The sequence below is a fragment of the Abramis brama genome (genome assembly GCF_963993115.1).
Source record: "Abramis brama genome assembly, chromosome: 25".
NCBI classification, from domain to species: domain Eukaryota; kingdom Metazoa; phylum Chordata; class Actinopteri; order Cypriniformes; family Leuciscidae; genus Abramis; species Abramis brama.
The window spans coordinates 20,496,674-20,523,013 of record NC_139987.1 but is presented as its reverse complement, the minus strand read 5'-3'; the positions used below and the strand labels follow the sequence as shown (position 1 = coordinate 20,523,013).

General features: G+C 35.7%; 2 protein-coding genes across 6 annotated transcripts in view; one reads left to right on the top strand and one right to left on the bottom strand.

The window, feature by feature from the left end:
- The window catches only part of gdpd5a (glycerophosphodiester phosphodiesterase domain containing 5a), a 30,229-nt gene extending 24,835 nt beyond the window's left edge, over nt 1–5,394 (top strand). The window contains exons 10-17 of one of the 3 annotated variants that reach the window (XM_084104283.1): nt 145–295; nt 375–596; nt 1,671–1,828; nt 2,396–2,543; nt 2,836–2,918; nt 3,264–3,278; nt 3,512–3,624; nt 4,716–5,394. In XM_084104283.1, coding sequence (XP_083960409.1) covers nt 145–295; nt 375–596; nt 1,671–1,828; nt 2,396–2,543; nt 2,836–2,918; nt 3,264–3,278; nt 3,512–3,624; nt 4,716–4,831 — 1,006 coding nt within the window. In that variant the 3' untranslated portion in view covers nt 4,832–5,394. Of the gene's footprint in view, nt 1–144; nt 296–374; nt 597–1,670; nt 1,829–2,395; nt 2,544–2,835; nt 2,941–3,263; nt 3,279–3,511; nt 3,625–4,715 lie in introns of all 3 variants that reach the window. The other 2 variants (XR_014604634.1, XM_084104284.1) reach the window with 2 other exon arrangements.
- Nucleotides 5,395–7,732: 2,338 nt separating this feature from the next.
- On the bottom strand, nt 7,733–22,504 carry samsn1b (SAM domain, SH3 domain and nuclear localisation signals 1b). 3 transcript variants are annotated; one of them, XM_084104280.1, is made up of 16 exons: nt 21,887–22,504; nt 19,568–19,705; nt 19,171–19,235; nt 17,692–17,729; nt 17,141–17,221; nt 16,713–16,807; nt 16,380–16,442; nt 14,809–14,932; nt 14,329–14,732; nt 12,266–12,340; nt 12,057–12,182; nt 11,043–11,163; nt 10,699–10,850; nt 10,123–10,329; nt 9,794–9,944; nt 7,733–8,308 (listed from the first exon to the last, which is right to left on the bottom strand). In XM_084104280.1, the coding sequence occupies exons 1-16, from the start codon at nt 21,908–21,910 to the stop codon at nt 8,124–8,126; spliced, it is 2,049 nt and encodes a 682-aa protein (XP_083960406.1). In that variant the 5' UTR covers nt 21,911–22,504; the 3' UTR covers nt 7,733–8,123. The 3 variants fall into 3 exon arrangements, with proteins under 3 accessions (XP_083960406.1, XP_083960407.1, XP_083960408.1); XM_084104281.1 differs by having other exon boundaries at nt 14,329–14,720; nt 21,887–22,049; XM_084104282.1 differs by lacking the exons at nt 14,329–14,732; nt 14,809–14,932; nt 16,380–16,442; ... (4 more) ...; nt 19,568–19,705; nt 21,887–22,504 and adding an exon at nt 12,619–12,821.
- Between the last annotated feature and the right edge of the window lie 3,836 nt (nt 22,505–26,340).

The window sequence follows — 26,340 nt, the reverse complement described above, 5'->3', positions numbered from 1 at the left end:
AATTTATCTCAAAAATAGTTATTTATTTAATATTTTATTTTGTTTTATTTGATACCTTTTTGAATATGAGAAAAGAATGTCTGCTGCTCTGATTGGCTCTGAATAACCAGACTCTTGTGCGATTGGATGCTTTTTTCACTTCAGTCTGGATGGAGTGCCCTTTCTGATGAGGGACCGCACGCTACGCAGGACCACCAACGTGGACAAACTGTTTCCTGCCCGTCAGGACCACGACGCCTCGTTCTTTAACTGGACAGAGATTCGCAGTCTCAATGCTGGACTTTGGTTCCTCAGGGTATTCAATTCTGTTCCTTTCTCATTTCTGTTGTCTACATTCACTGATAACAAGGATTTTGACGTCATTTGTCCCTCAGGATGACCCGTACTGGACAGCGCAGTACTTGTCAGAGAAGGACCGCAACCGCACGGCCAATCAGACGGTGTGTAGCCTGGCGGAGCTGCTGCGTCTGGCTGCTAGAACCAACCGCTCCGTGATCTTCAGCCTGCGCCGGCCTCCACCCCAGCATCCCCGGCACCAGCTCTGGGTCAGTGATGCACTGAAGGTGATTCAGAGATCCAGCATCCAGCCAGAACAGGTGAGAGCGCAACACACATGTAGACATTCAGCAGTGTTAGAAGTGACGGAATAAGATGAAGATTAGAAAATAAATGGACAACATGTTCTGAATGAGGCAAATCATTTCAAATAAATTCAGAACTTATCTAACAATATTTACGATTTTGTATTTAAAATGTATGTATGTATTTATGTATTTATTTACAGTTTATTGAAATGTTATCTTAATATTTAGTCTAAATCTTAATAAGCTTCTAAAATTAGACAAGACCTTTATCATCATTTTTATGAGACAAACAATTTCTAATACATTCAGAATTTATCTAACATAATTTAAGATTCAAAAATATATATTAAACAATATGTGTGTTTGTAGTTATAATGTTATCCTCATATTTAGTCTAAATCTTAATTAAATATAAGAAAAATATTTAGAAAAATATTCTTAAAAGCTACTAAAATTAGAAAAGACCTATCATTTTATTAGCCAAATAATTTCTAATAAATCAGAACTTTTGTAAATATTTGTAACATCAAAATCTATTTATTTATGATTTTTTTATACAGTTTGTTGAAATGTTATCTTAAGTCTAAATCATAAATATTTATAAAAATATTCTTAATAAGCTTCTAACTTTAAAAAATACCGTTATCATCATTTTATGAACCAAATAATTTCTAATAAATTCAGAATGAATCTAAAATACTTTAAAAAAAATTAAAAAATAAATGTAAAAAACGATTTATTTATTTATTTATTTGAAATCTTTTTTGAATTTGAAATCGAATTTGTTGAAATCTTGTCTAATATGTCTTATTAGTCAGTCTACATCTTAAATATTGAGAAAAATATTCTTAATAAGCTTCTAACATTAGAAAAGACTTTATTAGATACTACTTCATCAGCCGAATCATTTTTAATAAATTATGAATTTACCTAAAAATATATATTTATTTATTTTTCCTTTCTTTTTTATATAGTTTGTTGAAATTTTGCCTTACTATTCCGTGTAAGTCCTAAATATTCAGAAAAATGTTTTTAACAAGCTTCTAATATTATAAAAGAGCTTAATAAGCTCCTGTGTCTGTTTAGGTGATGTGGACGCCCGACTGGTACAGGAAGAAGGTGCGTGCAGCCGTTCCTCTCCTTCAGCAAACGTCAGATGAGAAACTTCCTGTGGCTGAGCTGAAAGAAAGAGGGATCAGTACTCTGACCCTCCACTACAGCCAGGCCAGAGCTCAGGATATCAGGTACACACACACACACACACACACACACACACATCTGCCTTTCGCAATCTGGATTGAACATCATACTGAAAGCATTTTGCAGTGAAATATAACATCAGATGTTCTCAATGCCTGTTACTCTCGAAAGTTTACTATAGCTGTTACGCTAAAATTGTTGGATATTAAATTACTATTACATTATTATGGGATAGTTTTTGGAAATGTATTAATTTAACATCTACTATTATTTAATATTATATCCATATTTTAATGGATTTAAATTTAATTAGATAATTGATGCATCTGTATAATGTTTTTAAGTTATTTTTATTATTATTGTTATTACTTTATGATATCTTATTATGAATTGTTTTGTAGTTTTATATTTATATAATATATATTTGAATGTTTTTAATGTGAAATTTTATTTTTGGTGCATTATTTATTGCTCTATATAATACATTTTATCATCAATTTTATAATTCCATTCAGATGAAAATAGAGCATGTGGTTTTGTTCTGTAATACTTTTACTAAGCTCACTTTCTCTCTCTGTGTGTGTGTGTGTGTGTGTGTGTGTTGTGAGCAGGCAGTTTTCTGGCAGTAATGTGAGTGTAAACGTGTTTACGGTGAACGAGCCGTGGCTTTATTCGCTCATGTGGTGCAGCGGGGTTCAATCTGTCTCCTCTGATGCCCCACACATCCTGAGGAAAGTGCCTAATCCTATCTGGATCATGGTACTGATCTCTCTCTCTCTCTCGCTCAACAGACATCTCTCTCTCTCAACAGACACACACACACACACACGTGTATATATATATATATATATATATATATATATATATATATATATATATATATATATATATATATATATATATATATATATTATAAATAATGTTTTTTATTTTATTTTATTCTACTCTACTTTATTCTATTCTATTCTGCCTGTATTGTTTTTCTCATAAGTTCTTTTATGTATTTATATTGATATCTAATGGCAGATTGCTGCTATAACATGTTTTGTAGAGTGCAGATGAATATGGCCTGATATGGATCACTTCAGATTTAATCTCTGTGGCGATTGTCATTGGCATTTTCATATTTCAGAAGTAAGTTCATCTCTTTTATCATGTGCTTTGAGGTGTTTCTAAATACGTTTTAATACTGGAATCAGTATGCTTTTGCTGTGTCGGTAAAGGCTTTAATGTGAGATACGTCGATTTCTGCACTCACACACATTTGCACGAACGCCTGCCTGATTTTCAGAGCAGTCCTCGGCATTGATGTTAGGTTGTTGTAGTTAGCATGCTTGCTATAAATCTGCTGGCCGACCGGGCGCTTTTCAACTGATGGCTCTGCTCTTTTCTCTTTGGCAATCTACTTTCCCTCCGTTTTCTCGCTGTCCTCTGCTCTTTGCATGCGCCTGTCCTCCGCTGTACGCTGAAATTGCTCAGCTATCACCTGATCAGGTAATGAGGATGAGTATTTTAGGGACAGATTTTTCATTTTTATTTTCATCATTTTTCTCATGTGCGTTTACCTAATTTCTTAGCTCTGTTCTTCTCCCCCTTTAACCTTATAAGTTTTCTACCTTACTTTATCTCATCAAATATCTCAAGATGTGATACTCAGAACTTTTTGGCACTTTCATCCCCTCAGAAGTGTGTTTTTGTGACAGTGTGTTGTCATCTTTTTTCCTCAGGTGGAAAATGAGTGGCATGCGCAGCTACAACCCTGAGCAGATCATGCTAAGCGCTGTAGTGCGTCGGCCGAGCCGTGACGTCAACCTCATGAAGGAGAAACTGATCTTCTCAGGTGAGATTCATGAGCACAGCTGTGTGGAGATAAACCCTGGCTAGTACAAATGAACACTCTGTGACTTCTGCATATGGCTGTTACACACTGCCTCCTGGTGGCAGTCATAATGCACCGCCAATATCTGCATATGGTAACACTTCACAATTAGTTAATGCAATTCAAATCATCAACTAATAGTAAACAGTTTATAAAATCTTGTAAATCATATAAATATACATATAAATATAGGAAGTGTGTGTGTATGTATATATGTATACATTTATACATATACATTTATACAATACACTTTTGTGTTTTTTTATTTCTGCACACGCCAAACCTTGTGAAAATGTAAGGTTTGGCATGTGCAGAAATAAAAAAAACTACAAAATTGTATTTATATATAAATATAAATAATCTAAATAAACAACAAAATAAGATTACTTTAATTAATAACTAATATATATAATGTTTATATAGATTAATTATATATGTATATGTATGTATGTATGTATATACAGTTATTAATACATAAATTATATATACATAACAAATAACTAAATAATATTTAATTAATAGCATTTATTATATAATATGTAACTATAATAGTTAGTTACATTAGTTATAATAGTTACATATAATTATAACTATAATATATTATGTAAACTATAATAAACTAACAGTAAATGATATATATATATATATTTTTTTTTTTTTTTTTTTACTGTTAGTTTATTATACTTTAGTCTACTGGAGTTATTACAGCTCCATGTAACATTTGGGTGATTATGTACCAAAACATTAAATGATTGAAACCAACCAAATATTTCAGAAATAATGTTAAGATGCACAGCCAGTTTTCAGTGATTTGGAAAAAAGAGCACAGTTCAGAAAAACTGTCACATCACTCAGTCTCTGTCTTTATATGGCCAACAGTCATTTGAGTCTGACTATCAGGACCGTCATCACTCAGTGTGTCAGGGGAAGATGTGGCACATCTGGGCTCTGTGAATGTTTATTCATTGAAATATAGACCCCATATCACCCCCTAGTGGAGAAATCTGCCCTGTGAGTCTGACCCGTGAGTCTGTGCTCGTTTCATCCTTCAGAGATCAACAACAGTGTCGGTAGCACTGATGAGCTCTCCGTCTACACCGGAAACGGACTGGACACGTACACACACGAGGACATCATGATGCCCGCACGTCATGCAGCGAAACTGTAGTGAAGACTTAAATCCATTTTATGGAATGAACATCTCAAGCTCAAAATCGGTCATAATTTTAGACCGAGTTGCTTTTTTTGAACGCTCTGATGGATGTTTATTTTGAACGGTTTTCGTTGGTTCACAGACTTTCTGAGGAATGTATTCCGGTGTTCTGCTTTGATGCCTTATGTAATGATGTATTTTTTCTGTATAAAACCGTATTTCAAATGGAGCTGAGTTATTGCGCACTGTAAATTTTAGTGTCCGAACTGTTGAAAGCAGGTAATAAAAGTGTCCTATTATTAATGTTCTTGAAGCACAGACTGAAGAACAATGGATTTAATGTTAAAGCATGCAGAAATCACAGGTTCAGAGATGTCTTGAACCCCAAATAGCCAGATTGTAAAGCTTGATTGTAGGCTGATATGATTATTTATTTTTTATTTATTTTATTTTTGTAAAATATAATTTGCTTCTGATGATTCATATCTCATTTTAATAGATTAAGATTTCTTCTACATTGCTGTATTAATGTCTTAAGTGATTTATTTTGTAATGAAATATCTTGCGTTGAGAGTGTTTTTATGAGGTTTTGAAGTGAATTATTATGTTTGAAGAAATTAATCAGTATATCAGATGAATTCAGGTACATTGGGCCAATCATCATGTGCTGCAGTAAAAAAAGAGGAGAAAAAAAGAAAAAAGGCTGAGTACTTTTTAGTAGTTGATGGGAGAATCAATTGAACCACTTGCTTCGAAAAATGATTCACTGTTTCTAAGTGTTTGAAACGACACCTGCTGGTCAGAACAGTGTAACTGCAACAAAAACTCAGGCCAAACATGCATAAAAACACCTTGTACAAACCCCATTGCAAATGTTTTATTGAAAGTAAAATCTATCAAATGCAATTAACTAATCATCTAACAAGATTAATTCTCAAGTGTCGGTATAAAAGCTTCACGAAGCAGTGTTTCGAAATCGCCCATCACTACTTTTTAGGGTACGTTTACACGACAACGATACGCTTAAAACGAGAAGTCTTTCCTTTGAGTTTTCCGTGTACAGACGACACCATTGACAAAACGATCCCCATTCACACGGATCCGCGAAAACGACTAAAAACACTGTATTCTGCTGCCAGGCCAGTAGATGGCGATGAAACACTTTAGACTGAACACGCATGTGCATGTTTACACAGAGACCGTTTTCAAAAACTTGCACTTTGAAACTGAACGTTTTTAGTTGAAAACGGTGTCGTGTAAACAGCCCCTGAGTCTCACAGAATGATACTCTAGCTTTAAAATGTCTACTTTTTTATTTAATGGGCTGTTTACACGACACCATTTTCAACTAAAAAACGGAATTCTATTCATGTTTTTTGGCCGTTCATTTACACGATCGACCAGCGTCTTCTTGGATGCCTGAAAACGCAAACTTTTGAAAATGGGATGATTGAGGGTAGGTTTACAGACGATATGCTTAAAACGGAAAAAAGTTTTTCCTCCGAGTTTTCCGCGTACATACGACACCATTGTCAAAACGATTCCCATTCACACGGATCTACGATAAACAACTAAAAAACCCTGTATTCTGCTGCCAGGTCGTAGACCCGCCCCTTTTCAGCGCTGCGCTCGTTGTCTTTTGACTTCCGGTCTGTATTTTCACAGCGATCTTGCGTATTTATGAATGAACGGCTCGTTTTAAAATCTTCCCGGTCTACTGACATTTGTTAAGACATCTGCTTTTAACAATACAATCCTCATGATACCTTTTGTTAACTTTACATTAAAGCTGCAGTCGGCAAGTCTGGCAGATTGGGTCGACTTAGCCAAAATTTTGAATGTTTACAACTCTCATGCCCCTCCCCGACTACCAGCGAGCACCCTCCCATTCCCCCCCCCGCCCTGCGCTGATTGGACCCGATGATCCGGGAGCGGTGGATTGTTGCAAAACAAATAACACGCTCCAGGTGGAGTTAGAAGCTCGGGTTTTTTCGAAAACCACCTTATTTATGTTGTTCTGTCGGATTATAGTGTCAATTTCACTGAATATGATCAAAAAAATGTTGCCGGCGGCAGCTTTAAGTAAATCCACTTAAAAGGCTAATTACTCCTGGACGATGCCATAGAGAGCGACCGCAAAAACGGAAGTTCAAAGACAATATTCTAAAGATGGTGGCGTCTCTGGTGGCGCCCACGTTTCTCTCTCTCTCTCTGGCGCATAAGGCCTATAGATGACGATGAAACACTGTAGAATGAACACGTAATACGCATGTGCATGACGTCATCGTCTTCAGAGATTTGCGTTTTTCACAATATTTCTGTTTGTACTGTATTTTTAATGAAATAAATTCAGATATGCAGAGATTTTTATTTTTTTTTATATCTTACTGATCTCAAACCATTGAACGCTAGTGTATAACAAGTCTATAGTTTATGCATATTCAAAAATGAATCCAAGTTTAACTATTTGAGCATTAACTAATGATTAATAAACATTATATTTCATATTTGTTAATGTCAATAATGGGAGTTATTATAAAGAGTTATAATACCAATTATACCAATATTTGTTACCAGTTATAATGCTTTGAGATAGACTTTAGTAAGAACTGTGAGAAAATGCTTTGCCAAACTGTTTTTTTTTTTAGTTTTTTGAACACTTTTGAGTTACTTGTGCAATGATAGTTTGCCAAAAAAGTGTATGGATGTATTTAGTAAGTGCTCACGCTAGATGGCAGCAACCAATCAAGGGTGACTAGTGTGAATGATGCAATGTTTCAGAGTATTTCTGATCTCTCTTTTTTTTAGCATTTCAGTGACTCTTTTAGTTTCAGGAAGCCACCTACATTAACTTGCGTCTGTACCAGTAGCTATCAGTATATTAATATGACTGTATATGTAACAGATGAAATTAGCACGATATAAAGAATCATTTTATTGCATAAAATAATGCATTTGTAATCTCAGTAGTTTGTTTTGTCTAGCATGTGCAAGGCAAAGTTTACATGGTTTACAAGAGCAAAGCTTTACCTCTCTTACCATATTTACAGGATATTTACATTTCTTCTTTAATATCTGTATATCTGTAATATCTTCCTCTCACAGTGTCCATGATGTGAGAGTTCAGTGCCATCAGAGGCAAACCCTGGACCAAAACTCCTTAATGCAACAGATCTGAAACACAAAGGCTTCTTTACACAGTCAAAAACTCCAGCCAAAGTAGGTTGCGGTCAGCGGGTAATAGTTTTTGCACCAACCAGCGGCAGGCGAGGCCAAAAAAAAAAAAAGCATTATGCAGGGTTGTGGTTTATGCTTCTGTTGCAGGTGGGCTGAGAGGGGCCAGCTGGGTCTCTGTGTCCTCTTTACTGTTGTCTGAACAGTCCGATCCGATGTAACAGCCTGAGTCTCTGGGACAGTCATTCAGTTCGACTTTGACTTCTTCAGAGGGAGATTGGGGCTCCTCATTTGTCTCTCCCAAACTCTGATTATTATCTGCATCAGAAAAAAACAAGGCTTTCACAACAAGCGCCGGTCTTGTAGACACACAGACGTAATGATAATGTCATCAGATGATTGTGCATAAACATTCATGCATTACTTGGAAGTATGTTGTTATAACACACAACACACGCAGTGTTTTACTGTGTATTGCAACGTTTGATGCAGTTTGTGAGGTGTGGCTATATAAGACGGATACCCACACAAAGTCACTGCTCAACACACTTCCTGTCAGGTCTTTCATCACATGCAGGCAACTGGCCTCAATGACATTCACTTTTTTCCACTAGCATCTTTTTTTTTTATCAAAAAAAAAAAAAAAACCTGAAACCCCTATTCTAGTCATTGTGAACAATTTTATTTTTCAATTTACAAATCAATGTATTCATTTTTTTTATTAAAAGTATTTTGTAAATATATTATCCATTTACAAAATTAATTTTATTTAGTTAATTTTATTTAGTAGTTACATATTATATATAATAAATGCTATTAATTAAATAATATTTAGTTATTTGTTATGTATATATAATTTATATGTATTAATAACTGTATATATATATATATATATATATATATACATACATACATACATACATGTATATATATAAATATATAATCTATATAAACATTATATATATTAGTTATTAAAGTAATCTTATTTTGTTGTTTATGTATATTTAGATTATTTATATTTATATATAAATACAATTTTGTACTTTTTTTTATTTCTGCACATACCAAATTCATTTTAATAAAACATTTTTTAATACAAATTAAAATAAATTAATTTGAATACAAATTAATTGTATTCAATTTTTTTATTTAACATTTTTATATTTTATATTATTCATTAAAATAGATTAAAATATCTTATTTTATTTAAATATGTACATATATTATTTAAAAACTATTTTCACAAAATGTACTTTTTCTGTGGTTAATTTATTGTGTCATGACATAATAAACAAAACAATTTTATTAAAACATTTAGTTATTTTGTTAAAATATTTATTTAATATGTTATATTAATAATTTAAATCTATTAAATATATATTATTTAATAATATTTTATTTATTTAAATATACAGTATTTAATTTAAAATATATATTTTTAATTTTTTTAAATGTATTTGATCTTATCTTTTTTTGTGTTAAATTTTTGTCACCACACTTCTCATACACCGAGTGGAAGAAAGTAGATTTTTATCAGGGGGAAAATGTGTGAAAACTTGAGCTTTCAGCATGTCGCTTTACCATTGCGGCTTTGATGAGGTTTGTTTATGAGCTTCTGAGGAGCTCATCCTACGTCAGCACTTTAACTGTGAGAGCTTTTACATAAAAGTGAGAATTCAGCAACAATTCTTTTAAAAGAAAGATAGCATCATTTATGTGCATTTTTCTGACATTTTTTGAGAAACATTTTTATGACTTTTGATGACATTTTTTATGACATTTTTATGACTTATGACCACTTACATTCAGCGTCCTGCAGGTTTTCTGCCGCTGCTAACAGCAGGTGTCTGTGTTCGGGGTCGGTCACATTCAGCTCTAAGAGATGCTGCTCCTTCAAATCCCGAAGATCGTCCACCGTCTGATACCCGTTCAACAGCAGAGATGAAATGTGCTCCTGCAGTAACAATTTTATCTGTTAAAGTACCACCAACTTTCCTAAACTTCAAAGATAATACATAACATCCTGTTTATGAGATCTTTGAAAGAGAATCTAATGAGCTAATGCATGTTTTTGGATCTGAATGGTGCAGGTTGATCTTCAGATACAGTATTTAGTTGTACAGTTTAAGCACCTCCAGATTGAGTCTTTCCAGAAATTCCTGAAGGGTTTTGGGTCGAGGTCTTCTGCTCCTTCGGTGCAAGCGAATCTTCGGTTCCGGCACGATTTCCTCCACCAGCACGTCAACGTAGATGAACTTAAAGTTTCCCACTTTACCGTTCAGCATCCCAGTCCAGATTCCCATTGAAGGTTTACTGATGATCTCAATCACATCTCCCACCTTGCAAACGAAAAAGAATACATGTTAGTGGAAAAACATAATGCAAACTATCAATCTGCTGAGTTTGTTTCTTGTCATCTCAGGGTGTTTTTACCTTGAGTTTTAGAGAGTCTGTGTCATACAGACTGGGAACAAAGTCAGAAATAATTCTAATATGCTGATTTGGTGCTCAAGAAACATTAATATCAATGTGGAAAACAGTTGTGTTGCTTAATACTTTTGTCGAAACTATAATACATGTTTTTCAGGATTCATTGATGAACAGAACGTTCAAAAGAACCATTTATTTGAAACAAAAATCATTTGTATTGAGTTAGCACTTCTAAGTTGAGTTTGTCTCTTGTCTTAACATCTCAGGTTGGTTTTTACCTTGAGTTTGAGAGACTCTGTGTCATACGGACTGGGAACAAAGTCAGTGTGGACCTTGGCTTTCCCGCAAAACTGTCCTGTATAGGGCACGTCTTCTTCTAAACGCAGGCTGTCCCTGTTACTATAACCCTCAGAGCTGCTGGTCACGCCACCTAAAACATCAGGAAATGCAAAAACAACCAGTAAAACACAAACCACATGGCTGAAATGTCAAGAGCACATCTGCGCCAAAATGTCAAATCAGCAAACAGTATGTTTCTGCTCCTGTGGCAGCTCTGTTTTACTTCTTAAAATGCAAATGGTCCAATAATAAGTGATCTACTAGTTGTAGAAGATCAGCTTACTAGATGAGCTCTGGCCGCTGTGCAAACTGAACAAACTCTCCACCGAGTTACTGGAGTGGTTGCAGCCTTTGGCCATCGTACCGTCCACAACATCAGCCGCCGCAGCTTCATGCTCCTCGCCCTGTGAAAAACATCGAGAAAGTCTCGGGTAAGAGTCCCGACCAAAAGCTGATACTTGACAGGTCTTCAGGTACAAAGTCAGGTCGTGCAAGGCCGCGGGCCGCTCGAGGGAGCAAAGTCTTTAATCCGCGAGAGCTGCAATGCCATTTTTACCTCAGAAGCTGCATGTAATCCACACCAGGTCCTCAGAAGCTCTTTATAGTACAGTGGCAAATAAAGACTGATTCATGAACAAGTTTTAAATAAATGAGAAAACTACAGAGACGTTGTGCGTTCTTGTTTTTACTGCTTTAATACCTCAGACTCGCTCTGTTTACTCAAGATAAATGTAGTAGGAGAAACTTTCAAGTTCTGCAAAGAACTTTTACTCTTCACATTTTTTACTCTTTTTTACATTTTTTGATGTTATAAAATTGTTTTAAACCCAAACTGACAAAAAAAGCTACTTTGTACCTACACTATAGTATAATTAAGTCTTCTTGATGAGGACATTTTTAGAGAAGATAAAAATCTTAAAAGTTGGTCTTTTCCTCACGTGAAATCTACTGTATGTATAACATGCATGTCATTCACTGCTTTTATGGTACTTTTTTATGGATCTCAACAGCCCCAGACCCTGTTATATAAAAGAGCACTTTGGACATTTTACAATTTATTTGTGCTGAAAAGTTTGATGAACTACCTAGAAGTCAATTCACTGAACAACCTATGATAAAACATCAAGCTCTCAAAAAGAACTCGAGAACCAAATGCTATAGAAAAAAGTTCTTGATAAGAAGAGCGTTCTTTGCTGAACCTAAAGAACTTTTATTTTTAAGAGTGTAACAACACGGCTGGTAAGTTTTGATTTTGTTTTAAAGGTTAAAGGTGCTGAACTGTCAAGCAAGCGCTCACCGTTTCCTCTGACAGGGCTTTAGTGTATTTTCGCCCCATTTTTTTACGCATGGTCAGCGAGATGTTCTTCATCTTCTTCCCGAGCCCTCCTGATTTACTGGGATCCACCTCAGCTGCTTCCACAGGCTACACAGACATGCATGGAGTTCAGTACAAGACCCTTTTTTACAGTTTTTTATATGTGCATTATTAAAAAGAGAAACACTCACCAAACTTTCTCCCTTATCTTCTGCCTTGACCTGGGTGGGCTGCTGTCTGTCAAAAATCCCAAAACTGGTGGATCGCTGAAACACAATGAATTTAATAGGTTAATGGTGGTCTGTGGCTGTGAACAGTCTTGATTGTGTCTTAGATTATCATATCAGAGTCTTATGGTCACAGAAGAGATGGTCAACAAAGTGACAGTTTTTCATAGTTCGCAAACTCATTTGTTTGCAAACAGAAAAGGTCAAAACAGAATAACAAACTGTTAAGCGAGCGAACTGTTAGGACTTGCGTAATGTCTCCTTTCACCATAGTAGATGGACAAACTGTTTGTTTCTGGAAAAAAAAAAGGTTTTACCTTGGGTTTGTTCCTTGACTTGTCAGAGACATTGGATGGTTTCCTTTGAAGCATTCTGTCAATTGTGTCAAATGTTTTTTCTCTCAAGTTTCCCTGACAGAAAGCAGCTCAACTCTTATTGAAGACACCAGCGCTGGCCTGAAGCAACTCACACACGCAGTCGAGTCTAAACACACTTCCTCAACCGCACACAGGATGTGAGTACTCTGACATCTCTAATCAGTGACTTTAAAGCGTCTCTTCAAGAGAAAATAATGTGGGCTCATTAGCATCATCAACAGTGTTTCAGAGCACAACACGGAATTATAGATAAGTTAAAGATAGTCTGATGTAATGTGTATGTGATCTGTATATATAAGAAATCACTGTAACTTAGAGTTAAGGCTATCATCAATTAATTAATACGTACGCTACCATTCAAAAAATTGCCTTAGTTTTGCTGGATCTTAGCACAGCATTTGACACAATTGACCATACTATCCTTATTGAACATCTAACACAGCATGTGGGCATCCAATAACTAAGTTGGTTTGCCTCTTATCCTCACAATAGAACCTTTTCTGTTAAAATTGGAAATTTCTTGTCATCTATAGCTTCTATTACCTTTGGGGTCCCTCAAGGTTACATTTTGGGACCAGTGTTATTTTATTATATTTATATACCAGAGATATATGCTTCCCTCTTGGCTCTATTTTTAAGAAATACAGTATTTTGTATAATTTTTATGCTGATGACACAGCAAGTATTTGCCTATAAAGTCTGGAGATGATAAATCCATTAAATTACTTTTTGAATGTCTAAAAAATACAAAATGCTGGATGAATAATAACTTTCTCCAGTTAAATGAGAAAAAGACATAAATTATCATATTTGGCCCTAGTAGCTGTGCAAATAACGAGTCTAGGGACTCTGTTTGCCATCCCATCTGCATACTTAGATCAAGAATCTGGGATTTATTTTTGACACAGAGTTAAAGTTTAACAGACAAATCAATTCAGTTGTGAAGAATAGTTTCTTTCAACTGTGAAAAATTGCTAATAATCTGTCTTATCTTTCAGTGATCTGGAGAAAGTAATACATGCTTTTATTTCTTCACGTCTTGATTACTGCAATGCTTTGTACCCGGGTGTAAGTCAGTCCTCGCTGTCACATCTTCAGCGGTTACAAAGTGTGGCAGCAAGGTTATTGACAAACACAAGAAAGAGAGATCATATATCCCTTATTCTGGCTACCAGTTCATTTTAGCATGAAGTACAAGGTACTTTTGTATACTTTTAAAGCCCTGCACGGACTGGCACCAAAATATGTTCCTCAGTCATGCTTAAAAGGCTTTACCAATGTCTATCAGATCCTCTTAAGACGTATTTGTTTGATGAGGCTTTTGCTACTTTGTAAGGACCATTAGATTTGGATTAGATGCATTTATATATTTTTTCTCTCTCTTTTATTTCTTTTCATCCCTTCCTTTATTTGTATTTTATTGTATTTTATCTTATCTCTTTGAAATTGTACAGCACTTTGCTACACTCAGTGTTTTGATTGATTGATTGATTGATTGATTGATTAACACAGTTAGTTAAACACACTCCCTGTTTTGCACCTCCCCCCTGAAACACATCTGAAACACCAGCATTTTGTGTTCTGAATGCTGGTCTCCAGCATTCTATTCTGTTCTTTTGTGTCTTTTCAACAGGAAGTGCAGTTTCTCACCAGGGGGTCCGGCATGTCCAGGTCCATGACGGAGTGGGTGATCCATCTGGCTTGCTGGTCTCTTTTGTAGGGGTCCAATCGGTGAAAGAGCTCCTCGTATTTATCCCAGTCTGTGTCTCTGGGGAGGGTGAAGTTGAAGTTATACATGACCTGTTCAGCCGTTGACCTGTGGCAGGTGTGTGTGGACGTGTCCCACGCTGGAGAATATGCCACGGGACTCCAGTACTCCTGAAAGAGCCCTGGACTCCAGGAACCCTCTGTTTCTTTTGTATCCACATTCTTCTCCTGCAGGGGCTGCTGGGATGGAGGTGGTTGTCTTGTGGGCTTCTTCTCAGCTTTTTTGGTCAGACTGATGCAGGTTATGACAGGACTGTGGTCTTTGCCATTGGATTCTGTCAAATGACCTGAAGGAAGTAACATAGATTATGCACATTTTGTATTATTATTTAGTTAAAATAAAATGTTTTTTAGGTTTCTCACCATCAGGCTCTGTGTTGTTCCTTGACTCCTCTGTGACACTTTGACCCCCCTTTTTCACTCCTACCAGTTTCTGGATTTTCTTCAGCTTTCCTTGCGTCTCATCCTCGCCCTCTGACCTCCTGGTCTGAAATAAAGTGACATTGGGTGATTACAGCACTTGTGGGAGATCAGAGATGCTCCTTACAGCTGACCTCCCTCAATCTGCCTCAAGATCAACACACATGAAATTCCATAAACTGCAGGGACTTCTGGGTAATACTAACGCTCTGCCCTCAGGCTCTGACCTTATTAGAAGCCTTTCACAGATGTGCGTTTACTGACATTTCATTTGAGTTCCTCATAATTTGACCTCTATTTTCTATGAAAAACATTTTCTTTCTTCCAAGCTAACAAATATATAGGTTACACTTACGTTACGGAGTTACGGTTAGGGTTTGTTACTTGTAATTATGCATAATCTACTGTTATTACTATAGTAAGTACATGTAGTAACATGTAACTATATCACCTTAAAATAAAGTGTTACCAAAATGTATTCTAAGAATGTTTTCTGAACATTCAAAACGTCCAGTTTTTTTTTTTTTTTTCTTGATTATGCAAACATTATATGGGAACGTTACTTTTGAATGTTCTCTGAATGTTCTGAAACAAGTTACAACACTTAAAAAACGTTAGACGAACATCCAACTAAAATGTTTCAGAAAAAATGTTCCATGAACGTTTTGAGAACATTATTAAAGACCAGATAACTTTGAACGAACATTCTATTAACGTTACTGAAAGAACGTTTGTTCGTAACTTTGAGAGAACCTTACTAGAAAGTTCTGAGAATGTTCCTTGTTAGCTGGGTTCATCCTTTTTATGATTCTAATTACAATTTGATTATCTTTACATAATGTCAAGGCCATAAGCAGGCCCAAGCAATGTCTGTGCCCACAGATTTCTACATATCCTTTACATCTTATGTGTTTTTTATTAAATATTTTGTAGGGATGCACATTATATCAGTACCATATCAGTTATCAATCTTTGTACTGGTTTATTATGATTATTATTTGTTCATGCTCATTTCCCCTATTTTTACATTTAGATTACCTTTGCCATTATCTAATCCTCACCTAAAGTTCAAAATAATACTGTACATTATAATGTTGTGATACTTCAATTCAACCTAAAATTATTAATTTTAGTTTTTAGTGTTTTATTTCAAATTTATTTCAACAAAATAGTATATAATTATAATATTGGTCACTTTTTTAATTGATCAGTTTTCTGCCATAAAATAAATATTTAGCAGCTTATCATAATGTGCATCATTTTATTATTGGTGCATCTATAATATTTTGGTTCATTTGACTTGTTTAATGAAGTAACTTACCATGTTTAAATCATTATGCATTATTTTGCGTATTTTTCCTCAAAATTAGAATGGAAAATATAAAAAGTCTGAGCCGAACCATATGTGAAGGCAGTGACAGTACAAAAAAAAAAATCATAAAATACATTTTGTTCACAACAAAGTGCAATGACAAGTTCAAGGTTCGAAGCCGTTGTCAAGAGAAGAAACTCACCAAGTCTTGCTGTCTTCCTTCAAAGTTTTCTCTATTGGGATTCCAGGCTTCGAAATTCACACCCTGTGAATAAAAACACCAATGCTGAATTCATTTGAGAGTGATGTCTTAATGTAAAAATCTCAGGTCTGACATTGAAAGAATGATAAAAGTGCAATATTACACAGATGAATGACTCGCATTAGTGTAATGGAGAATTTAATCACAGAGGAATTTATCCTGTATTATCAAGAGACACATTTTCTGGATGCCACTCTTAAATTAATATTTGATGTTTTTTCACATGAAATTGATTTTGTGGGATATTTTTTCTGTGTTGCTGCTGTGATTTACCTGGACCGAAGGATTTTTAACAGTTTTCTCCGAATTCCCCCGCTCCTCTTTCCCTTCTCTAGTGAGTTTTGACCGCTGGTGATCTTTGACCGTCTCTAGATTAAAAAATACAACACAATTTAGCTCAAGCCCTGGATTTATGACAATTCAGACTTTAGATTTAGATGGAAACTTGTGAAGTCTGGGAAAGAGAGTGTGACCCTGATCACATTTTATCTGACTGTCAGTGAATCAGTCTGAGCCCAAATCAAATCCTTTGTTTCACATGGGCTTTTGGAATTGCTTTGTGTCGTCACTGATCTAATCCACTAAGACTGTTTGACACACACGACTTTCTCTGACCCCTAGCCCACCCTACTTCCTCGGCTAACACACACACTCACACTCACTCACACACACACACGCTGCAGCATCTTTAGACCTCTTACCTGAGTTCAAATGGCTCTTGCCATGTACAAAGTCATCCTTTTTCCTGGTGGACGGCCAGTGCGCATCAGACTCTGTATGATCTGTCAAAGATAATTATGGGTTATTTTAAGAGCAAAACATGGAAGGCAAATGAAATAGTGTTATCGAGAGACGGTGCGGCCAAGTAGGTCAGCAGGACCGGCGTTTGGTTAACAGTGCTCAAAAATATCCAGCAGAAAAGCTTTGCTGGAGTTCAGTGGGTCAAACATCAGTTCTTTTTTTTTTAAATTCAATCCTTAATCCTGAAACAAAGCAAAATTTCAGACAAAGATAAAGCTTAATGCAACATATCCAGACAGATGAAGATCTGGATGAAATAACTCACCCTTGAATTATGAATTTGACAGACTTTTAAACTCTATTACACTTTGTTCTCTGACCAGCAGTATTATTAGTATTGTAGTATTAGTCATGTGGTTTACGTTAGATTATACTGAAGTTCTTAATGAACTGTGGGTGAAATCAGCAAGGAATTCTGGGAATACATTCAATTTATAACAAGTAAACAAACCTGTAGTCTCATCTTCAGATGTCGATAGTATTTGGGACCTGTTATGTGAATAAGAAAATTCATATGATTAATAAATAAATATATAAATATTGTACATATATTCAGTGTATATATACAGTGAGTGTATATATACATATATATATATATATATATATATATATATAATAACACAACAACAATACAGCAAGATGTATATTATTATACACCTTTCTTTTAATTCCCTGGCTGCATTGTTGTAATGTAGTTTGAAGCATTATGCAAAATAATATACTATATAATGTTATACATTTTTCACAATATATTTTTAGATATTTATTTTATTGATAAATGAAGTTTATTTTTAGTTTAGAAAACTTTGTTGTAGTAGCCTAGGCCTTCGTTTCATTTAGAGTGCTCGTGAGAGGAGAGTTCAAATCCCGATCTTATTGTTTTTATGGTCAACGAACATAATCATAACTCGTATAATCACAAAAGTTAATGTTTGGAAGGCTGCCATCAGGAAAAGCAGCAGATACCGAAATAAAAACAGGCTATAGAATTGTTACTCGCCAGTTCAAGTTAATAAATCATAGAATCAGCTGGTGCTTTTTTCAGAGCTCAAGAAGACAGTGACACTACAGGCTCTTGTCAGGTAAACATACCACTCTTAAATATGAATCTTTTTTTTTCTTTTTTTTTGTCGGCTACTTAGAAATAGAACTAGCAAATCAATATTCATTTTGTGAATGAATCACTGTTAGTTTAATTCCAATTAATTGTTCGCACAGGTAGCCAAACGGCCTAAATAAATTCCAGTTCAATTTAAATCATTTGGAGAGATTTCTTTTTTTTTTTTTACTTGAATCAGAATCAGAACTAGCAAATCAATGTCTATTTCGTCAATGACTCTCAGATCTCTGAGATGAAACAGGTTGAGCAAAATTGTCTAAATCAGTTCATGATCCAGTCTGAATCACTTGATTTGTTTTCTCAGTTTTTATTCACTGATATTCAGTATTCGGTTTTAAGTTTTATTCTGTATTACATTACTTATTCTGATCAAAACTACATTAAAGGCAGATCATGACGACCAGTATGTGATGCGGTAACAGGGACAAATGTGACCTTTAAACAGGTGGGTTAGAACAGTAACTAAATCCCTCACACTTGTCTCAATTAATATAATCCTAATCCAGCTCTCTCATTCTCTCATGAAACACAGCATACAGTACGTCATGATCTAATTGGTGGCCCTGGCCACACTGACGGTAAATATTTCAGAGAAGAGATGTTAATGTTATCATTCCCATAACAGATGTATTGTTTTGAGAAATGCATTAATATCAATTGTATTACTTCATGTAATTAAACTTCCAATAACTTTGAAATTATTTCCATTTTCCATAAACGATATACAGTACTATTTTTTCAATAAATCAAAAAGGAACATTTTCACAGGTCTTGAAGTATCATTAACAGACCAAAAGATCCAGTACTCACTTTCTCTTTGCCTTTTCCAAAGTCTTATTTTCCTGAGTCTTCCTTGTGTGAGTCTCTGGAAGCTTCTGAAATGAGAGACAAGAACATATTTAGTGTCTGTCTTCATTTTGATTCAGATTTGGTCATATACTTCAAATGTGCATCAGCTCATGTGCGGCACCTCGTCTGGATAAAAAGTATAGGGGGAAAAAGCCGGGATTTGGGCAATTTCCTAATGAGTGTGACCTGCTCAACCCCACACACGTCACTCACAGATTAATCAGCTGTTATACAGGTGGCAGCACTTTTGCTTATTAATATTGTCCTCAATGTCACATTCAACATAACTGTAGTTCAGAGTCTCATGAAACAGCATGTGAATTCCCTTGCGATTCTAGGCACGTGCGGATGAACCCACCATGGCGATGCAGGGCTCGGATCCACTCCACACGCCCATGTTCTTCGCAGAGTTTGGGCTGGGTGGCCTTCTGCGAAATGAGTCTTGACTGTTCAGGCCAATCTGGGCCGGTTCGTACAGGCTGTCAGTTGAGCCATCCTGGACCAAACACAGAATAAGAATAGTAAGACATTTAATATAAGAAATAAGAGCCTTGCTAGTAGCTACTAACATGAATCACTGTAGTAACCTAAGTGGAAATAACTCCAAAATGTAAAAAAAAATTACCTTTAAACCGTCACTAAGGTTAAGGATGTAAAATATGACAGGTAAAAGGAGATGAATCATTATTCTTATTGAAAGAAGAGACATTGTTATCTATCTGAGCAAAAATCTATTCTTGTAGTTTGTTATGTTTTCCTCTTTCCTCCTTTTTATATTGTTCCTTAACTGATAATATTTTTAATTTGTATTCACAAGTTTTTACTGGTTGATTGTATTTATTGATTAATTGATTGAAAAATTGATTGTATTGAATCTTATACAGTATATATATAGGCCTACACCTGTATATAATTTTTTACAAACACACACACACACACACACAGCCTAACCCTAAACCTACCCATCAGAGAAAACTTTCTCCACTTTTACATTTTCAAAAACATAATTTAGTGATTTATAAGCTGTTTTCCTCATGGGGACCAAAAAATGTCTGCACACGGAGAAGGATTTCGGATATTACCATCTTTGTGTAATGTAGTGGGGTTTACACATGGTGCATGGCTTTCCTGAGGTGACATATTGTTTCAGCTGTTTTATCGACGTCTTTCTTCGGTTGAAACACTGATTGAACGATTACACGAGACGTGATACATTTCAGTAAGTTGTACTGTTTCTTTCAACATTCCTTCTGATGTTTTTTCATGTTTATTTCGTGCTGTAACTAATAGTAAAGAGTAAGAGATGGCTCACATCACATGCCACTTGTACTGAGTCGCAACAGCGATTTGTCACGCCATATTAAAGAGCGCCAAAACCACAGTTGATTACGGTTTGAATTTCGTTGTAAAATTGACAGAATCTAAAAGCTGAGACTTTGTTACATAAAGAAACCTACTCTGTCTTGTCTGTCGGCGCCTTCATGATGTCCTTGATGTACTTGTGAGTGAGTAAATGGACGTGTGGCCCGAGAACAGTTTCATTTTATTTTATGTTTTATTAGTTTTTATTTTATGAATGTATGCAGCCTGTATGTATATATATGTATGTATGTATATATGTATATATATATATATATATATATATATATATATATATATATATATATATATATATATATCATTATTATTATTATATGTAATATACTATTTATTTAGGCCTATCTAATATAATTATCTGACTATTCATGTAATTATAAAAAAAAAAACAATTGTTAAATTAATAATGGTTTTTACTTTATACTCCAAAAAAGTACCATTGTACATAGTAATATATTTATATACTTTTTTACTTTTTAAAAATTATTATTATTAATATTATTATTATTAGACATATATAACTTTATAATATATATTTCTATAGTTTTCTTTTTATTTTATAACATTTGTACAATATGTGTGTGGCTAAAAGTCTTGCTCCATGATTTTTAGATCTGCACTCTGAAAATTAAGTATGGATTGTCCAGAGACCAGAGTCCAGAGACTTCTCTCACACATGTTTAGGAGCGGCAGGCTGTTGTTGGATGGATGTATCTGGATTCAGGGGATGCAGTGTCAGCTCAGGACCTTCAGAGCTGTAGTATTCCTGATCCATGAATAGGACATTTTCCTCTCTGCTGATCCGTGATCTGCTGTAAGAAGCTCTCTGTCTCACGGTAATCCTCACCTCCGCTCAACATGCCCAATCCCAGCCAAATCTATCCCACTTTCTCTAGCCTTAAGACAATATCATGATATCTACATCTAAAACGAGCATTTTAGCAACGTTATCTGGGAAATATTGGTTTGTAGTATAAAAGTATGTTGGAAAATCAACACTTGAATATACTAAACCATTGCTGTAATACAAACGTACAAGTACAGTACAGCTCATGTTAAACCAAAAGCAATGGTTATACTCTTTGATATAATCTTGTTATTTTACCGGCAGAGACGCAGATAATCAGTTCAATCTGATATGGCATACAATGTCAGCGTGAATCATTTCAGATCATGAGATGTCAACCTCTCATTTATGTTAATCTTCTAGAATATCTGATGAATCACTCCTGATAAAAAAAAAACTGAGTCTATATCCTGCTGTCAGTATAAATGAGCAAACAAGGAAGCGTTCTCTTACCAGAGTGAAGCAGAAGAGGTTCATTGTCCAAGTTTTCGTCTGTGTCCTTACAGTTTCACACACTTTTATCGGAGAGGGGCATATGTGTGTGAGTGTGTGTGTGTGTGTGTGTGTGTGTGAGCTCCCGCACACAGAGCGCTGGGATTGAGTGGCTGTTCGGCTGTCTGTGGCTTGACAGATTATTGCAAGTTGAAAATCCTTCCCATAATCCAATAGCGGCAGTGGCCGTCACTGTGCCCGTCCCTGCCTGTTAATGAGCTGCAAATACCCACCACCTTCCTTCACAAAAACAAATGTGCTGCCCACGTGCCATCAGCAGGAGACAGGCGGACACATGACATGATTTCAGTTTTGTTTTTTGTCACATCAATCAAGTAATGACAAGTGAGAACAAAGTTTAAGAGTGAATTTGGTCTACAAAAAACATACCATGGTGCTAAATTATTTCAGTACTCATGTATCATGGTTTTTACTTTTATATTCTAAACAACTTAAAAGTACCAAAAACAAGATATCATGGTAAAAAGTACCCCAAAAAATGGAATACTGGTACCATAACATGACCATAACATTGTGGTAATACCGTGGTACTCGACTGCCTTCGACCCTTGTTGTTTTAATTGCAAGACTTTAGTTGGTCAGGATTAGACCAATGACCAGCAGCTCTATTTTTGACCATGGATGGATTTAAAGTGCTTTTCTTATGCTCATCCTGGAGAAGTTTCAAGGTTAGTCGGTCACAGAAATTCTGTTCAGAATGAAATAGAGAAAGTGAGCGGCTAAAGATTATTTTGAACTGGAATTGTTTCCTGGACATGCAGGTTTTGAACTGGTACTTAAAGTATGTACAATATGAACATGTAATCTCTGGACACATGAGAACTTGATTGGCCACAGACAAAAACAGCTGAGGCTGAAAGACAGTTTCCTGCTTAAGTGTGAACAAGGTCAGAGAGGTGTTTGTGGTAAATATGCCTTTTCATGGGTTGTTGAGTCCCAGAATAGTGTTGTTGACAGTTCATTGGATTTTTCATGTTTGCGCCCCCTTCTGGTTGAAGGGTAAATAAAATAAAATAAAATAATATATTTAATTTAATTACATTTTATGTATGTATTTATGAAGGTTATTTAGAGGTTACAAAGTAAAATAAAATATATGAATACAAAAATCGAATTAATACCAGCAGTAAAATCATAATATTCTAGTAGTAGCCTACATGATCTCTTCCTGTTCTAAGGAGATTTTTATCCCAAAGGCCAGCCTTTCCATTTGAAAATGTATCATTAGAATTTAATTAAATATATGTATGTATATATATGTTTTTTTAACATAAAAAACATGACATTTACTGCGTTTAAACCCGTAAATAAACGAAACCATTTAGTGTTTATTGTGTGAAAATCAGTTACGACTGAAAATGTTATCAAATTACGACTGTCTATCAAATGTGACGTCGTTGCTCGAGCGACCAACTATTTTGCCTCAGTAGCATAAAGCTTTTTTGAAGATCCCAAAATGAAATGTGAAACAAGTGGGGGGTGATTAAGGTAGGCTAAATGTCACCTTTGATTAGAATATTTTATTTTCCAGTTAAGATGTCATTTTGTCAAGTTAAACAAAAAGTGTGAAAATATTACTGAGCTGTGTTTGTTTAGGATAAATAAAACGCTAGCTATGAAATTAGCCATAGACAGACACATGAATCTGCGTTTTCCCCCCAAAATGCTTAAAATGTTATTTACCGTTGATATCAATGTTATTTCCACCACAGAATGTTGTGATTTTGGCGGAAACTCTGTTTACCATGGTAAATGTTTCGTCCACCTGAGACCAGTGTGGTTTTAATAACGTTCATTTTTTTTCAGGGATTAGCCTTTCAAATTCTTTGCAAATCAAAATATTCATCCAACAAGCAACAAATTGTGCACCAGCACATGCAAAACTGGCAGTTTTAAAAGTTGAGGAACTTGCTCGTTTATCTAGCTTGTTTTTTATACTCTTCTTCCCCACTTGAGGTCGTTGTTGCTCCAACTATAATTTCGGACCACAACCACTGTTTTCAAAGTTTTGCATGTGTAGCATGTAATGTTACGTTTTGTCATTGTAATAATTGCTTTTGATAAGTTAGGATAATATAGTGGTACTGGCTTATTAAATTGTTTTTGGCCATTATTTAGGCAACATGAAAATGAAACCGTAGTAGGCTAAAATATGAGTGAGATATAAAGTAAGATCCCCTGGTCAAATCTCTCCACCAGAGATGATCTGAGAGGAGGCAAGTGAGTGAGACAGGTGAACGAGGGAAGTGGATCTCTGGAGTTTGATAAATGTGAACAGACCCCAGAGCCACAGATGATGTGTAGAGCCGCCACGGCATTGATTTTGTCTGTCCTTGTTCAGAATTCGTAAATTGTTCAGTCTGGCCTTTGCTTTTCACATTAGCCCTAGCCTTGACTCAGATCTGAACCGAGAAGCTTGTTTGTCTCAGATTGTCTCTCTCGGATGATGAAGAGATGTTCACTAGATTTTTTAAATGAAAGGTGATCTAATAACAGATATGGTTATGGTTTATCTCTCAGAACCCGGATTTTACTTCCCATTTAAAGAGATAGTTCACCCAAAAATTCTGTCATTAATTACTCACCCTCATTTAGTTCCAAACCCGTAAGACTTTCGTTCATCTTTGGAACACAAACGAAGATCTTTTTGATGAAATCTTTCTGTGCCTCCGTTGAAAGCTTGAAATCTATATGAATTGAACGGTTTGGCCCAAATTTTCTGAAGAGGCACGATCACTTTATATGATGAACAGATTGAATTTAGGCTTGACGTGAGAGAACCAATAAGGTTCATTCTCGTGTTACGCAGCACTTTTGAGCTTCAACAAGAACCAATGAGGTTTGAGCTTCTGTTTATGTTCGCTGATCAATGTTTATATGTGAATAAAAGCCTAAATTAAATCTGTTCATCATATAAAGCGATCGAGTCTCTTCAGAAAATTTTGACTAAACCACAATTCATATGGATTAGTTTTAAAATCTCTTTACAAACTTTTTGAACCGTCAAATTGGTAGTTGCGTAGCTGTCAGTGGAGTGACAGAAAGCTCACAAATTTGCAAACATCTCTTCTCTGATGATGTGTTTACTGGCGTGAGGGCGTGGCAACCTGTCACTCACATGAGATCGACCAATAGCAAAACACAACCATCCAACCAATTCCTGATAGACAAAATCAAGTCCTACGCTACATTTTGTTTTCTTATTTTAGAAGCCATTTCACCCGGAAATACAGTGCGTCACAATAAGTAATAAAAGACTATCGCAACTTCTGTATTATGCCGAATTGAAATGCCACACGCTTAAAAGCAGGGTGGATTCTGATTGGCTGTCAATGTTTCTATCTTTCATCAGGTGGAAGAAATCGTTCTGAAAGTAATTCCAACAATAATAGGTCCTCTGTGCCATAATCTTTATAATGGTGGTGTGGACTCTGCTATTCTTTTAAATTTAGAATGTTTGTTTTTTAACTATATCTTCATAGATATCATTATAGTTATCATCCTTGGTGTGAATGAGCCTTTAGCGTTGTTTTTCCCAGCGTTGATGCGTTTCCTGTCAGCTGTCAGGTAGCTACACCGATTTTGGCGATTTGTATTTTTCTTTTAAAAATGACAAATGTTCTTTCATCTTAAAAGTTTTCAGCTCAGGGGTAATGTAAAACAGATGCATGATTCAATACGTAACATGATTTAACCCAGTCTGTATTTTTTACCAGTGTTTACAGTGCTGTTCTTTTACCCCGTCACACGTAATGTACGTCTCCGAGGTGCCTTGGCAGTGTTTAGTCTCTCTGATGAAGGATTACGCAGTCTAGCTGGATCCTGATGGAGCAGAAATGGTTTCAGGACTGCGGTTTGATCTGCACCGGTGTCAAAAAGATTCATGGGCAGGAATGATTCGAGCTGTCGTTCGTGAGCCGGACTGCAGGAGAGAAAGAGAAAACATCAATCCATCACCAATATTTTTGAGGAACAACATCATCTATCACCTCAAGGGCATCACACAGAGTTATTTTCTGGCGGAGGGGAAGATTTAGAGTGTATTGAGGCTTCTGTCCTGATAACCCTTCGGGAGGTGAGTAAGGTGAGTGGAATGAGGAGGGGACATCACTCCCTCGGGCACTTCACATGCCTGTGCTGACCTTTGAAACCCTGTGTGCACGGAATCTGAACCCCAGAGGTCGCGACCTCTCGCCCTCCTTTCTGACCTGCTGAATGTTTGACGCCCTTTAGTCAAAAAGTGAAACAGTTTGCCCCTGCTCCGGGCGACCTCTCGCCCTCTCTCGTCCCACTAAGGTATGAGAGCACGCTGACCTCTGTGGCCTTTATTAGCTCGGCCTGTTATTAGTCTCGCAGCACATCAGGCAGAATATTGTTACCTTCATCGCTGCTCT